We start from the raw sequence: 15,866 nt of genomic DNA, 5'->3' as shown, positions 1-15,866 counted from the left end.
TCAAAGTCTATATTTCTCTCAATCAAGAAATGCTTTTTTCTGAAACTACGCAGCAATATCGATTATTCTGGTCAGCTGTGCATGATCTACGAAAGCAATAATTAATTGGGTCAGTTATAGTGGGTTAGTGCACAACCACAGCTCTTGTCACTCCCGCAGCATCTAACTATCAGGATGTGTATATTGGCGCAGACTACGCTATTTAATTTAAATTAATTGCCCAATTCTCTCTCTTTAACTGTATATGTAATTTTCTGGCACTTGTACTACCCATCACCAACCACACTCACCACCAATTTACATCCCCATTCCCACGCCAACGTTACAATGCACAGCTCGGGTTATACAGCATTTCTGGTAGACATGCTTCTCTCATAAAACATAAATGTATACACTGCAATTTACAAAACATAGCAAACAGGACATGCGTTGAAGGATAACATATGTGTGCTGCACTCACGACTTAGTGAGAAAGAACCGGTGCTGGATAAGAAGATTAAGAGCAAAGTACACAAGGCCTTCCACTGCCATTGCAAACACGTTCTTCCCAAGGAATTCCCACTGGAACGGATTATTCACATGTTCTTCACCTTTGGGATAAAAAAGAATACCTTGTGATTATTATGCCCTTCACCAGTGTCCCTCTGCCTTACTTTAGCATTTCATCCAGAGAATCCAAACTCGGTCACTTTAGCACAGCTAAATAATTACTCGCGGAGAGCCTCCAGCTTTCAATAACAGCTATTGTCTATTACTCGAAGGATGGGCCTAATGTTCACTCACTCACTCACTCCGAGCACAATCTGCATTCAGTGTGAATAATACAATGCCCACTAACATGTTCTGGGGCCCTGCACATATTCAATATGTTATGTGAATGCTCCAAGGTGGATGGACAGCACACATATTCTCCATGTATATTAATATTAAAACTCTGACATTGTTTTATTTTAAAATCCTTAATCACTTTTCAGTATGCTTGCCAAATGACCATTGCCTGCCTACCATTAACTGGACCTTAGGCCTCATTACAAGTTTGCGGTATTCCGCTGGTAAATCTGCCAGAATACCACCAAATGGAATACCATTACCACCACTTGGCCCGGCAGAATTACCACCAGATTACAAGTGATGGTATGGAGGTGTTAGTCTCCATTTATGGAGTCCATAGGGCTGCATGGGGATTTCCGACAGGCAGTAATTCTGCAGATTTTGCTGAGTTTTGGCTCTAAGGCAGCGCCATTACCTCCAGAAATTTGCTGCAGGTCTTTCCTCAGCCTCAACACCAAAGTTATACTACGGCAGTGCACTAATGTGGCGGTAATGCAGTGGTATTACTGCCATTTTTTACTGCACCGCCGTACTTGTAATGTGGCCCTTAAGTGTCTTGACTAAATCGCTCAGAGGCAGACATTCTCTTCTTCCACAGCTCTCTGCTCTGCTCCTTCTGGAACCGCCCAGTGCTCCAATTAATTTGGGTGTGAGGTGCTGTGGCATCTCTAGTGTGGGCCGTATGTTCCCCAATATTTGGTTGATCAATCCCGGTCTTTCCTTCAGCCACTCTGTGGAGTCTAACATACTCTGTCTGCTAGCTGGACCCCCCCCCCCAATAGTCCAGGGGCCCCTTAAATATCCACTTGGCAAATGGAGTCTGTTCTGTCTTCCTTTTACCACATTTACGTTTTCACTTCGGCTGCTTGTAAAATAGCTCTCATCCCACCTACCGCCTTCCTTAACATAAGTTCCATATTGTCGAAGCTAATGTTGTTTGTGCTCCTTCTGTATTCTACTGCCTCCAACCAACGAGAGTGCTGTAGCGCTGCTAACCAACTATTCCCCTTTCCCAACGCTATAACCTCCCACTGTGGCATCATGGCCGATTATTATGGAATACATGATCTGCGGCCATGACATCACACAGCTGTAGGTGGCATTATCTCGCTGTGGAGAGAGAGTACTTTTTGTTTTATTAAATTGCCACATACCGCCCCTCTGCGCCCCCTGCAGTGCTGACTCACGGGGGCACTTCAGGGAGTGGAGAAGGGATATAGCTATGGTGTGAATTCCATTTCAGGGTTCAGAGTGACATCACAGACAACTCGAACTAAGTTCCCGGGGAGCAGATGTCATTCGGAGCCCCTATGTGGAATATATACCCGTAGTTGATAGCTGTGCATATATAATTCTGTATGTGCATTGAACTGCTAATCTCCCCCTGACCACCTCCTGGCCAGCAGGCACTGCCCTTAAAACCGTGCCTTTCAAGCCAGCTATCCATCACCTTGACCCAATCACTATGTCACACTCACCAATGGGAGCAAACACTTGGATCCTCAGTTCGGTGCAGCATTGCTCACATTACTCCACACTAGTACTCTTGTAACAATCCAGTGCTTCTGCTTGTTTGAGCAACGTTTGGCCATAGCATACAGACCAGATGGGAGGCTACCATTCTACAAAACACACATTCTATTGGAGGCTTAAGAGGATGGAGCTTAGCGAGCTTAGGAATGAACCACTTTGTTCACACTGCTGGAACTCTACACCTCTGCCTCTGGGCTCAGACGAAGCATGAGAGAACATCAACAGCTAGGATCAGGTGAGGGGATGGATGGGGACCACAACGTGTGCAGTCAGCGCCCATGAGAAGCACTGTGAGGACACTGGAAACAGTGGTGATTGCCGCTAACGCTGAAGACACACAATGGCAGAGGTTGCCTGTATGGAGCATGTCCAAGCCGTCCAAACTTAATGCCAACAGGTGCAAGCCTCCTGCAGCATCACAGTACCCCCGGTAAAGGAGTAAGTGGCAGAGGGACTGTGGGGCATAGGAGTTTAATGTGGACCATGGCAAGTTGCTCTGATACCAGCGGAAGCCACCAACATGAGGTTGTGCAAGGAATGTTAATGGAGCTCCTAAGAAACACCAGGGGTTAGCCAAAGGTCCACAGTGGGCATCTACATTTTACTTGATTTATTTATTTATTTGACATTTGTATGGCGCCTATGAATAGGTGTTTCAAGGCACCACAATACAAGAAGAGGGCACAGGGGTGAGGGGGAGACATGGGAAATCCTAAGAATACAACAACAAAGAAAGGAAGGAATGGTTATATTGGCCTTGTGACAATCCTACTATGCAAGTGCATGACAATGTGATAAGTGCCAGGGGTGGGGGGTAGAGGGAGAAGTGCAGAGTGGGGTATCCTGCAGTGTGAAGGTAGGCAGCATATTATACATGCTTATTATGAGGTCAGCATGCCAAGAAGAGTCCCCGACTCCAGCATGGGAAATCCATTACAACTACAAAATCAGGCCTGACTGGGCAGGATAGGATTTCTCCTCAGAGGACCTCACCAGAAGGATGGTGTTTAGCTTCGAGGGGGTGAAAACTAAATGATGCTCGGAATTCCTTGCCTGCTCCCAGCGACAAGAAAGCCGAATGGGTTCCCCCTAATAAAAATCCGTGTCAGGGTCACCCCTTAAGTACAGGAGGCCAATGGCACTTTTACAAATCACCATTTCATAGTAACGTTTGGATACTAGAACTGATGCCGTCTCCCACAGAGTCTGCATAGGTTTCATGGACTAGGGGCTGGGGTGTCCCAATGCACTGCATCCTTTATGGGGGACCAGAGAGATTTGACTCAATACACGGAGAGACTCAGCTAGACTGGGAGGTTGCTCAGACATTCACTGGAGAGAAGGAACAGAGCAGTCATCCATCTTAGTAGGGAGAATGGCATTTCTGTGGCTTCTTACATGGGCCGCCACCATCACATGACCATAATAAAGACTTGAGGGTGAGAAACCATCCTGCACTACAGCAGAAAGCAGTAGACGCCTAGAGCGGTGCACGGCTCTCGGGTGCTTTTACTGACTGCAGTCAACCTACAGTAGACCATCTGCTCAGCTTCTGAGGGGGGAGTGCAAACTAACCTTGCACAATAGGCAGCCTTACCATTTCCATAAGAAGGCCAATAGTCCTCACTTGAAGGACGATGGGTCCAGAGAATTAGAACAGTTTCATGAACAACTCATAAAAACTGTGCATTTTATAACATGCCACTAAAATGCAACAAAACATACAAGAAAATAGGAGGGCGAGTACTGGCTTCCCCCTTTAACTCTAGACAGCTAATAATGTAGACACTGAACATGATGTTAAGGGGAAAATTACAGATTACATTCCAAGATATGACAAGCAAGAAATCAAATGGAGAAAACACAATTTTGTAGTAAATATGTAATCTACTTCGATCTATGAAGATATCTGAACTCTGCTTATTCCGATTTAACATGTTTTTACAAATTCACCGTTTTTTGCACCCTTCTCTTTGCATCACAAATACGCAAGATGTGTAGCGCCTCCAACAGGAAGCAACAGGAACCAGGAATCAGCAACATATGTATCTTCTGCACAGGTGAAAACCCGGAGAAACCAATATTATGCCGGCAGGGCTGTGGAGGAGGGGGACAGTTCTCATAACAAATGTGCTCTTCATGTGCTCTTCGTGTGTGCAATGTGATTAGTTTTCCTATCTATCAAGGAACGGTTTGGCAACCGTTTATGCTATTGAAATATAACCAGTGACCGTGCATTTAGAGTTGTCTGCCCCTAGTGTTTTTGTTGTGAAGTAGACTTATTGGGTAACAAAATAGTTTGTGTATATTTTAACACCGGGTGTTCATTGTTCAAAAATGGTTTACTTTATATCAGCATTTTAAAAGCACATTTGTGAATTTAATTTTTGGTGCACAGGATGGTTGCTTGTGTGATCTACCCCACAGAGCGTGTGAGCTGGGATTGATAGACGGACTCCTATACTCAGAGGCGTTGCTGGGGGTCAGAGCGTATAGCCCTGGGTCTTTTGGTTGTAGCCCCGGTTAGAAGCTCAGGGGCTACAACCAAAAGGCTAGCTAGCCCAGAGTCCCGACAGTCTCGACATTAGCACAGCCCCAGATCTTTTCCAGACCTAGCAACACCCCTGCCTATACCCTCTTCAATCTGATCTGCCCATCCTCAACTATCCACCTCTACTTAGTGAGGTGAAGAGATACACTCCCAAAAAGAGGGGCCAGATTCTCCTCAACGCTGACCTGAAAGTAAGACCGGAAGACTTGAGTAAAGGCATAGAGTGATGACAATGTTTAAGTCATGCGTCAGGAACCGAAATCAGAAAGATTGAAGGCCATGCACAGGAAGCGCTGCACAACATCGTACACTAGACGGTATCAGGTAATATTATCCCCATATATATGGTCGCCGTAAATAATATCGCCGGGAAAAGGTTGTGGCAATATTATATGGGTGACCATATGTATGGGGACAGGGGCAAAACATTTTTTTTTAAATGCAATAATGATTTTTGTGGCGACATTATTACATGGAACCCACTAGACTGACTTGCGATGGCGGGAGGGGATTGTCAGAGCAGATTAACCCGCTGTGCTTCCTCATCACTTCCCCAAAGGCAATGAGTTGCGAAATAAGACCTTAGAAAATGCATCCATAACAAGAGTCTGGGTAAAAGGCACGGAGATGAGGTCAGATCCAGAGTTTGATTCTGAGGGCACTGCAGTCGATTTTGGAATGCCTAATGCTGTCAACACTTTGCTTGTATGAAATACCCTGAAAGTCACTCATTTTGCTATGAAGAAACTACAAGGGATTATTTGGGTGTACAACAACCCCATTTCAAGCAAAGAAAGTATGAGTGTTTCGTTGGGTAGTCTCTTACGGATATCCGGTAGTATCCATGATATTTTGAACAACAAAAAAAACAAATTGAGAAATGACTTCATTTTTGTTGATCTAAAAAACCAAAATAACGGTTAGCTTTTTAAACTTTTTTTTAATATAATGCGCGGGGAGTCCCCCTGTACCCTCCTCGCCCCCTACCCTAACTTATACCCTTACCCCACCCCCCACCTATTATTTAACATACATATACCAAAAAAACCTACTATTTTCGGTCAAATAAATTAGGTCATTTCTCATTTGGTTATTTTGTATTAGGGTATTTGTACGGATTCAGTCTCTTACTGTGTAGAAGAAACGCCTGCCGAATCCTCAGAATCAATGTCCGAAAAGAGAGAGGAAGAGAGAGTGTGAGTGTGTGTGTTTGCTTGTTGCCCTGGCTGCTTACAGAGCAGACCCTTTAGGGGCCTTAAAGTACTGGACAGAGAAGAACCTCCTATCCACTCGGAGGAAGCAGAGCACCTTGGAGTAGGGGTATGCATATGGTAATTATCAGCAGACCTGGTCCCGTGGGGCTGCAGTGTGTTTTAACTAGAATTGAAGATGGATTAAAGTCAGAACCGTGCAGTTTTCCGATGAATTGTCAGGTGCTTACAGAGATCAAGAGGTTACAATTGATTGGGAGAGGATGCAAATGCTGGATGGGGGTTAAGGATAGTATAAGTTGCATCAGTAGTTCAAATTAATTGTTACATGGGGGGGTTATGGGTTTTGGGTTTGTTCCTTGTGAGTCCCCGGTATGAGGGTGCAGTGGTCCACACCATTCTTTTCATATCTTCTGGGATACCTGGAGCATTGCATTGGCTCTGCGGGCTGTTTGGCTTTGTTCTGCGAGGTGCAGCTTCTTCCACAGGTATTCAGATATTCTAGTATTAAGGACTTTAAAGAACATGCACAGAGGCTTGAATTGTATATTGTACTGGGAGTGGGGAGAGCAATACTGGGAGCGGGGAGCAGGAGGTAGTCCATGAGCGCTACGGTGACATGATCGAATTTGTACTGACCTCAAATTAGATGTGTTGAGGCATGAAGGAAAACCTTGAGGGGGTTGAGGACAGAGTTGGGGCGTCCACTGAGGAGTGCATTTCTTCCATCAATGAGGGACAGGACTAGAGCTTAGACCAAAGAGTGAAAGTTATTGGCCGGAGGGAAGGTTTGGTTAGAGAAACATTTCAAGCAGAGTTCATGGCTCAGTGACTATGCGACTGAAACTTATGTGTCTCCAGGTGTTTGCACAGCAAGAGGATTCTGCCATGGGGTGCGACATCATCAGTGCATCAGTGCAATTAACATTATAATGTGTGGGGGTACATATTGAGCTGGGCTGCTTTTTCTTTGGCCAGGGACCATGAGACTTAAACCTAATTGGCACCTCCAGTCAGACCCGGGATTTACACTTTACCAGTATACACCACATCGCCAATCCAAGAACTAGACACAGGGTGCACCTCTGGGTTGTCACTTACCGAATCGAGCGTACACATCGGTCACTGCTTGGTTCATAGCCAGGTCAATGAGGCCGCGGCCCAGGCAGAAATGCGGGAATATAATCAGTAAGTCTTTGAGCCTTTCGTTGAATTTCAGCAAAGCCTGTAAAACACACAAACAATATTACAGATTGCCATGGTGACCGCTACACATGTTAAGGCATTCAATCAACACGTGGTACGCTTTTCGAAGACAACATGAAGCGGCACATGTTTCTCAGGGACGTCATTTGGAGGTTGCCAGGGGTCGCAACTGTGACCCCTGGGGGCCACAGTTGCAACCCCTCGGGGCTCCCTTGTGAACCCAAACTTGCAGCCCAGGGTGAGGGCTGGGCTGGGGAGGCACTGAGTAGGGGTTGGAGCTGACCGTGACATGTGACACATGTCACATGCCACGTTTAGCTCCAACCCCTTCTCCCTTGGCTTCCTTGCAGCTCACATACAGGAACCAGGAAGCTCTCCCTGCTTCCTGGTTCCAGTTTGTGAGCAGCACGGAGGAGTGAAGGGGGCCAGGAAGGACGGACTGAAGCTGCAAGCAAAAGGTAAGAAGGCTTTTTTTGTGTAATATGATGCATGTTTTGCATGTGTGAAGTCCGTGTCAGAGGTATGTATGTGAATGGTGGGTGAATAAGAAGTGATGTGATGTGTGTTTTTGAATGTTCTGGGTGGGTAGGTGTGTACCTATGGAGAGAATGCAATGAGTGGATGTAAGCGAAGGTGTGAGTGACTGGTGGGTGGGTGAATGAGAAGCGATGTGATGTGTGTTTTTGAGTGTTTTGGGTGGGTGGGTGTGTGCTTGTGTAGAGAATGCAATGATTGGATCCAAGAAAAGGTGTGAGTGACTGGTGGGTGAATGAGAAGTGATGTGATGTGTGTTTTGAATGTTCTGTGTGGGTGTGTGCCTTTGTAGAGAATGTAATGAGTGGATGTAAGGCAAGGTGTGTGTGACTGGTGGATGGGTGAATGAAAAGTGATGTGATGTGTGTTTGGGTGGGTAGGTGTGTGCTTGTGTAGAGAATGCAAAGAGTGGATCCAAGAGAAGGCGTGAGTGACTGGTGGGTGAATGAGAAGTGATGTGATGTGTGTTTTTGAATGTTCTGGGTGGGTGTGCAGGTGTGTGCCTTTGTAGAGAATGTAATGGGTGGATGTACGAGAAGGTGTGAGTAACTGGTGGGTGAATGAGAAGTTATGTGATATGTGTTTATGAATGTTCTGGGTGGGTGGGTGTGTGCCTGTGCAGAGAATGCAATGGGTGGATGGAAGAGAATGTGTGAGTGACTGGTGGGTGAATGAGAAGTGATGTGATGTGTGTTTTTGAATGGTCTGGGTGGGTGTGTGTGTGCCTGTGTAGAGAATGCAATGAGTGGATGGAAGAGAAGTTGTGAGTCACTGGTGTGCCAATGAGAAGCTATGTGATGTGTGTTTCTGAATGTTCTGGGTGTGTGGGTGTGAGCCTATGTAGAGAATGCAATGAGTGGATGAAAGAGAAGGTGTGAGTGAGTGACTGGTGGGTGAATGAGGAGACATGTGGTAGAGTGTGTTTGAATGTTTTGGGTGGGGTTTGGTGTGTGCCTGTGTGGTGAGTACAATGTAAGTGAGTGCAAGAGGAGATGTATGGGTGAGTGACCGTTGGGTGAACAGGGATGCATGTGTGTGTAAGGCCCTGGGAGATTGGGTATCACTGGAGCATTTTTGACACATCCTTTATTGACTTTGCGTGTTTTACTGGTATTTTTGGGCAAAGGCAAGTTCATGTGTGCCATTCCCTGGCTAGATTGGCATTTTAGTGCAGTGTGTGCTGTGTAATGCACCATTTTAACCCATTATTCAAAACATTTACTCTGGGGAGGGAGAAGAATCGCCCCAGGCTTCTCCCAACCCATTTTCGTTAGTTCAGGCTCCCTGGCAATCACATAATTGCGGCAAATATTTACACCCTCCAAAAAAACCAACTCTGAACATAAAAGCCGTCAACATGAGATTGAAGGTATAGGTAAAACAATAGTTCTTTTCTTTTTAAATACCTGTTTTTTTACCACCCGGCTGAAAACCTGCATGCCATAATTATTGCATGCAGCATTCCTAAGGAATAGCAGATGCAGAAATTGGTACAATATTTTGAAGTGATTAATATACCTCATGATTTACCTCCAATTTTCATTTTCACCCAGGAGGTGAAGGTACACTTTTGAACTACCCCCCACCCCCAACCAACCCTGAAGTTAAGACAATCTTTTTTCCGTGTACAGAAGGGAAGTCCGAGTACTTTGCTTGAATATAACAAAACACGTTTTGATATGAGAACATCAAATGTGAGTGAAAAAGTGATGCCCACATTTGCATAAATGGGTCAGAATGTACCCTGCTGTGCCTCAAAAAAAATGTGTGCAGTAGTGATATCCTGTACTATCCGGAAAACCATTTCCATCCTCAAAACGCGGGTGAAAACAGTAAAAAATAAAATACAAATGAAAACAGTGAAGGCAGCTTTCCAGAAATACCAATATACATATGTTACCACCAACCCATCAGATTTTCCAAAATTAGAGGAATTTCCAGAAATACCACATGCAGGAACATACATTGCCCATGCGGTATTTCCACTGGAGAATCTGCCAACCTTATAATGAGGGCTAGATAGAGATTTGGGGGCAGCGGTTCCAATGCAGAAGGCCCAATAGAGTGCGGCCGATGCCAGGCCAGAGTATCCGGGACTGTGCAGGCAGAGCAGGGAAGGCCTCAACTCGCAGAAGGCAGTGGTGAGGAGCGTGGGGGGGAAGGGGGCGGCAGGCCTCTCTCTAAAAGGTGCAGGGGCAGTTGGGATTAGCATATAGGATACAGATCAGGGGAGCAATGGTGGGTGGCATACCCAGGTGGGAGTGAGTGGGAAGCGACATGGCTCTAAGAAGCAGGATGCAGGGCAGAGGGACTGTCCAGGGAGAGAGGTTAAGAGGGGTCAGGTCAGACTTTCCAAACTTCAGTGCACTGGGTTTCTGTACATATCAGTTTCAGCGCCATAGTTTTGACAGCATCAGAACCTTCTCGTGTAAATGACCCTAATCACAGATGGCAAACAAAAAGAAATAAACGTTATGAAAGTTCAAGGAGACACACCTCGAGCATCGGGCAACCCAACAGAAGCATTGGGGGTCATTACGAGGTTGGAGATAAGGGATTACCGGCACCGGTAAGGGTGCCGATGCGGTAATCCCTTCCCTCCGTATTCCGAGTTCCCTTTGCGGCTCCTTCCTTACCTCCTGCTTTTAGCAGGAGTCAGGTAAGGGACCTGCAAAGGGACCTCGGAGATAATTACGGTACCGTAATTTATGGTGCCGTAATTACCTCCTTCCCCATTCCCATTGAGCCCTATGGGGCAGTAATAGGAATGGGGAAGGGAAAAAGGTGAATGGGGAATTACCGGTCCCTCCAACCCTGGAATGGACCGGTAATTACTCCATTCTTTTCCCCAGCTGAGCGTGGAGAGCGGTCGCCGGTGGCCTGAGGGGATCAGCAGGCCTGGGAAGCCCTGCCTGGGCCTCCGTGAGTGTGTTTTGTTTTTTAAAAAAAAAAAGTTGAATTGTTCCTCGCGCTCCTAGCGCGGTGTTTGTCCCTGCTCCTGCTCCCCCCCTCCCACTTCCTGGTCTTCCTCTCCCTCCCCGCCTCCCTGCCCGCCCAACCCCCCCCTCCTCTCCCTCTGCCTATAACCTCCCCCCTCCTGGGCAGCCCTCTGCCCGGCAGCCCCCGCGGCTAAGGGCCCCAGGCCAAGGGCGACTCCTACAGTGCGGCTCCCTGTGTGTCTGCAGGTGTCCGCAGGGGACGCCAGGCGCCAGTTCCACCTGTCCTCCGTTCCCCGGCCCACCCCTCCTACTCCTGGTTGCATCCGCATGGGGCCTTGCCTCACTGTATTCACAGTTGTGGTTTACTAGGGTGTTTTTTCTCCCCTCGCAGGATTCTCAAACTTAGGTGGCCCGGTACCTAATACGCATTACTGTTTTTGCTCTGATTTGTGGTATACTAGGGTGTTTTTTCTCCCCTCGCAGGATTCTCAAACTTAGGTGGCCCGGTACCTAATACACATTACTGTTTTTGCTCTGATTTGTGGTATACTAGGGTGCTTTTTCTCCCCTCGCAGGATTCTCAAACTTAGGTGGCCCGGAACCTAATACGCATTACTGTTTTTGCTCTGATTTGTGGTATACTAGGGTGCTTTTTCTCCCCCCGCAGGATTCTCAATCTTAGGTGGCCCGGTACCTAATACGCATTACTGTTTTGCTCTGATTTGTGGTATACTAGGGTGCTTTTTCTCCCCTCGCAGGATTCTCAATCTTAGGTGGCCCGGTACCTAATACGCATTACTGTTTTGCTTGCTCTAATTGTGGTAACTTGTGCTTGCCGCTCACTTCCTGTCTGCGTGCTCTCGTTTCGTCTGTCTCCCCCCCCTCCCTCCCTCCTACTCCATGGTGCTCTCCGTCTCGCCTATCTTCTCTAACTGCTTCTCCATTGACTATCCTGCTCTCCTCACTAAATCTGGTAGGAAAAAGTTTAAAAAGGACATCCTGGTCTCCAACCCAGGCCTCCCTATCGCTGACACCTACACTAATGCCTGCTCTAAGGAAACTCTCACTGACATCCTCTTTTTCGTGCCTTCGCCTGACCTATGGACCCTTCATATGGTCTCTGTGCTCTCTCCTTTCTCCTCCTGTCCCATTAATGGTGGCACCCGTTGGGATGTCCTCTTGGCCCCCTTCCGCTCCTCCAAGGCCATCCTTAATGTCTACGCTAATGGGACCGTCTTGGTCCAAGGCCCTCAGGCCAACCTTAACCTCTTTGATAGACGCTTCCCACACCTCATCAACTTCCTCTCCTCTCCTGCTGTCCCCCCTCCTCTATCCTTGGCTACCTTGCCTCTACCCTCCCTCCCTGCCCCCTCTCATGCTCCTTCTTCACCTCCTTCTTCAATACCTCCGCAGGGCGTACCTCTGATCTGTACCCCTCCCCGGAAGTTCTTCAAGGATGGCAGCCTTCTCCACATTGCCACACTAAACACTCGCTCTGCCATCAAGCACTCCTCCAATATCTGTCACCTTCTTGAGGAACTGGACCTCGACGTCCTTTGTCTCACTGAGACATGGTTCACAGCCAGCTCTCCCACCAGCTTTGACACACTCCTACCTGATGGTTACAAGATCCTCTCCGTGCCCAGGCCCAACCGTGCAGGGGGTGGTGTTGCCCTTATCTTCCCTGAGTGGATTCCTGCCACTGTCACTCCTACGCAGACCTACTCCTCTTTTGAATGCCTTGTCTGCCGACTCTCTCTCTCTCTCCTAGCCATTCCCTTACCGTGGCTACTATCTATCGGCCACCTGGTCAAATTTCCTCCTTCCTCTCTGAGTGGGCTGACCTCTCCTCCGCACTCCTGTCCTCAACCACTCAACTCCTCTTTCTTGGCGACTTTAACATCCACCTTGATGCCTCCAGTCCCCCCACTGGTCTCTTTCGTGACCTCTGCGACTCTCTCTCACTCTCTATTCTCCCATCTGGGCCTACTCACTCTGCTGGGCACACTCTTGATGCTCTGATCTCTTCTGACCTTCCCCTCTCCGTCCCTCTCTCCACTCCTCTCTCCTGGAGTGATCACTTTCTCCTATCCTCCCACCTCACCCTGCCTACCCCACAGGCAAAGCCACCCTCTTCACTGCCACCCACCTTCTCGGTCATCCGACCCATGAAGCGTGTGTCAGTTGAGGCTTTTGCTGCTACCTTCTCGCCCCCCCCTGCCCCTTCGGCTGACTCCCACCCTGATACAGCCCTCTCCATGCTCCACTCTGCTATATCTGTTACTCTTGATATCCTTGCCCCCGTCATGAGAATCCGCCTGAAGCCCAAAGCCAAATGTAACTCCTGGTATGACTTGGATCTCGCCACCCTAAAACGCAAGTGCAGGGTTGCAGAGAGGAAATGGCGTGCTTCATGTTCATCCTCTGACAAACTGGCCTGCCGCCTGCTCCAAAGGCAGTACCGGCTCTCCGTTCTCACCAAGAAGAGAGCCCTTATCCAAGCCCGCATCTCTGCGGCATCAAACAACTCCGCCGAACTCTTTAAAATCTGCAAGGAGCTGGCCAACCCTGTTGCAGTCTCTACCTCTCCTGTCCCCTCCCAGGCCCTCTGCACTGCACTGGCCTCTCACTTCATCTCTAAAACTCAGGACATCCTGTCCTCGCTCTCCTCCTTTCACCTCCCTCCCTCCCTACCCGACCCTTCCTCTGGCCCTTCCGCGGTCACCCCTCCTCCCTCTTTCTCTGCCTTTCCACCTTTCTCTGCTGACAAGGTTTCCAGACAAGTCCGATCTATGAAAGTCTCGTCTAAACAGGTTCACCCCTGTTCCTCCAAAACTATCAAGGACCACATTGACTCCCTGGCTCCTGCCCTGGCTGACTTTTGCAACCACTCCTTCGCCTCTGGAGTCTTCCCTTCCCCCCTCAAGCACTCCCTTGTGCACCCTCTTCTCAAGAAACCCTCTTCCTACCCCTCCTGCCCGGCTAACTATCGCCCTATCTCCATCACTCCCTTCCTGGGCAAGCTCCTGGAGAAACTGGCCATCTCCCAGCTTAACCACCATGCTGAATCTGTTGGTAGTCTTCATGACCATCAATCTGGCTTCAGAGCTGCCAGAAGCACGAAAAATGCTCTCCTGAACATCCGTGAAGACCTGCTCTTGAATCTCGATTCCAACACTCCGTGTGCTCTCATTCTGCTCGATCTCTCCTCTGCCTTTGACACTGTCAACCATGCCATCCTGCTCAACCGTCTCCGGGAAAACCTGGGTATCACTGGTCAGGCTCTGGCGTGGTTGACCTCTTTCCTTTCAAATCGACCCTCCCAGGTCCAACTGGGGTCCTTCCTCTCCGACATCTTTTTCTCCACCTGTGGTGTCCCCCAGGGATCTAATCTCTCCCTGGCTGTTCAACCAGTATCTGGCACTCCTTGCCCACCGCATCGCCGCTCTCTGCCCTAATTTCCAGTGCTATGCGGACGATACCCAACTCATCTTCAGGCTACCCTCAGCCTCCCCTTCTCCTTCCCTCATCTCTGACTGTCTGTCTGCTATCCAAGAATGGTGTGCCGCCAATGACCTCTGCCTTAATGCCAGTAAGACTGAGATCCTACTCATCGGTACTCCCACTCCCTCCTTCCCTGTAGCTCTCTGGCCTGCCTCCCTTGGCCCCCTCCCTGCTCCTACCTGCAAGGCAAAAAACCTTGGGGTCATCTTCGACTCCACACTCTCCTTCTCTCCTCATATTTCTGACGTCGCCAAGAGGTCACACTACCAGCTGCACCTCCTCAGAGGTATTCTTCCCTTCCTCTCCTTCCCCCAGAAGCTCACTGTCTCCCGAGCCCTGGTTCTCTCGAAGCTGGACTACTGTAACAGCCTCTATATTAATCTGCCTGCCTCCACTCTCCGCCCTCTGCAACTCATCCAGAACAGAACTGCGAGACTTGTCCTTGGCCTCAAGCCCAGGGACCGTATCTCTCCAGGACTGAAATCTCTACACTGGCTCCCAGTAGCTGCGAGGATAAAGTTCAAAACCCTCTGCATTGTCCACAAGGCCTTCTGGGGCCTGGGTCCTAAATACCTTCAACTCTCTCTTCCCAAATATCTTCCTTCCCGAGCCCTTCGCTCATCCGCCTCCAATTCCCTCAGGGTTAGCCGCTTCTCGAAGCAACGAGCTGGGGGTAGATCTCTCTCCGCGGCAGGGGCCTCCCTCTGGAACAGCCTTCCTGCCTCCCTGAAACTTGAGGAGAACCATCTCCGGTTCCGGAAGCACCTCAAAACCTTCCTCTTTGCTTCTGCTTTCTCTCTCCCTCTCCCCTGCTGAATAGCTAATTTCATTCCTCACTGAAACTGCACTGATCCTGCAACTGGACCACTCTAAACGGCCTCGGCCCTGGGCCCTGCCACTCTCCACTTGCACTGATGCCCTGGAACCCCTTTGCACTGCGGGACTGTCTCTGTATCCCTACAGCCCCCCCCCCTCCCCCAGCACTTGTTCTGCACTTACCTCACACTTGCCACCAGCTGGCCTTATTTATTTATTTATTACGTTACGCCACTTACCTTGTACTGCACTTCCCCCCTCCCCTTCCCCTTGCACTTTTCACCCTCCCCCACCCCTGCACTTGCGCGATCTGAATAACACCTGGCCTAGTAAGATCGTTGTCTGTCTCCCCTTGTCCCCCCCTCCCTGCCTCGTCGCGCCTTGAAACACATGTGTATAGGCGCGTTACAAATACCATATCATATCATATCATATCATATTCACCATGCCGGATTTGGGACGGTTTTGGAGGCAACCATGGAGCTAATTACTCCATGGTTAGCTCCAAACCCGGAATGAGGCCCATTGTCTCCACCTGACGTGAAAGCCGACTAAAATTGGGCCTCATCACGAGTCTGGCATGAGCCCTTAAATGTGGCGGTAACAGTATTACCACTGCATTTAAGGGCTAGCAAAATCAGGAGTTATGCGTAAAAAGTCATGTTTACGTCCCTCTTTTTTGCTAGTGGTAAAAGTTACAATTTTCGTGCTGTTTTCAGCACAATTACTGCTGGCTCAAAA

General features: G+C 48.6%; 1 protein-coding gene across 2 annotated transcripts in view; it reads right to left on the bottom strand.

Annotated features, from left to right (window-relative positions):
* Nucleotides 1-15,866, bottom strand: part of ABCA4 (ATP binding cassette subfamily A member 4) — a 1,737,150-nt gene that overhangs the window by 221,187 nt on the left and 1,500,097 nt on the right. For both annotated transcript variants that reach the window (XM_069641223.1, XM_069641222.1), the window contains 2 exons: nt 7,228-7,351; nt 461-590 (listed from right to left, as the gene is read on the bottom strand). In XM_069641223.1, the coding sequence (XP_069497324.1) occupies nt 461-590; nt 7,228-7,351 (254 nt within the window). The remainder of the gene's footprint in view (nt 1-460; nt 591-7,227; nt 7,352-15,866) is intronic.

The sequence above is a fragment of the Ambystoma mexicanum genome, chromosome 1q (assembly GCF_040938575.1).
Source record: "Ambystoma mexicanum isolate Mex_15411 chromosome 1q, UKY_AmexF1_1, whole genome shotgun sequence".
Lineage (NCBI taxonomy): Eukaryota > Metazoa > Chordata > Amphibia > Caudata > Ambystomatidae > Ambystoma > Ambystoma mexicanum.
The sequence above is the reverse complement of the archived record's forward strand: the minus strand, read 5'-3'. Positions and strand labels throughout refer to the sequence as shown.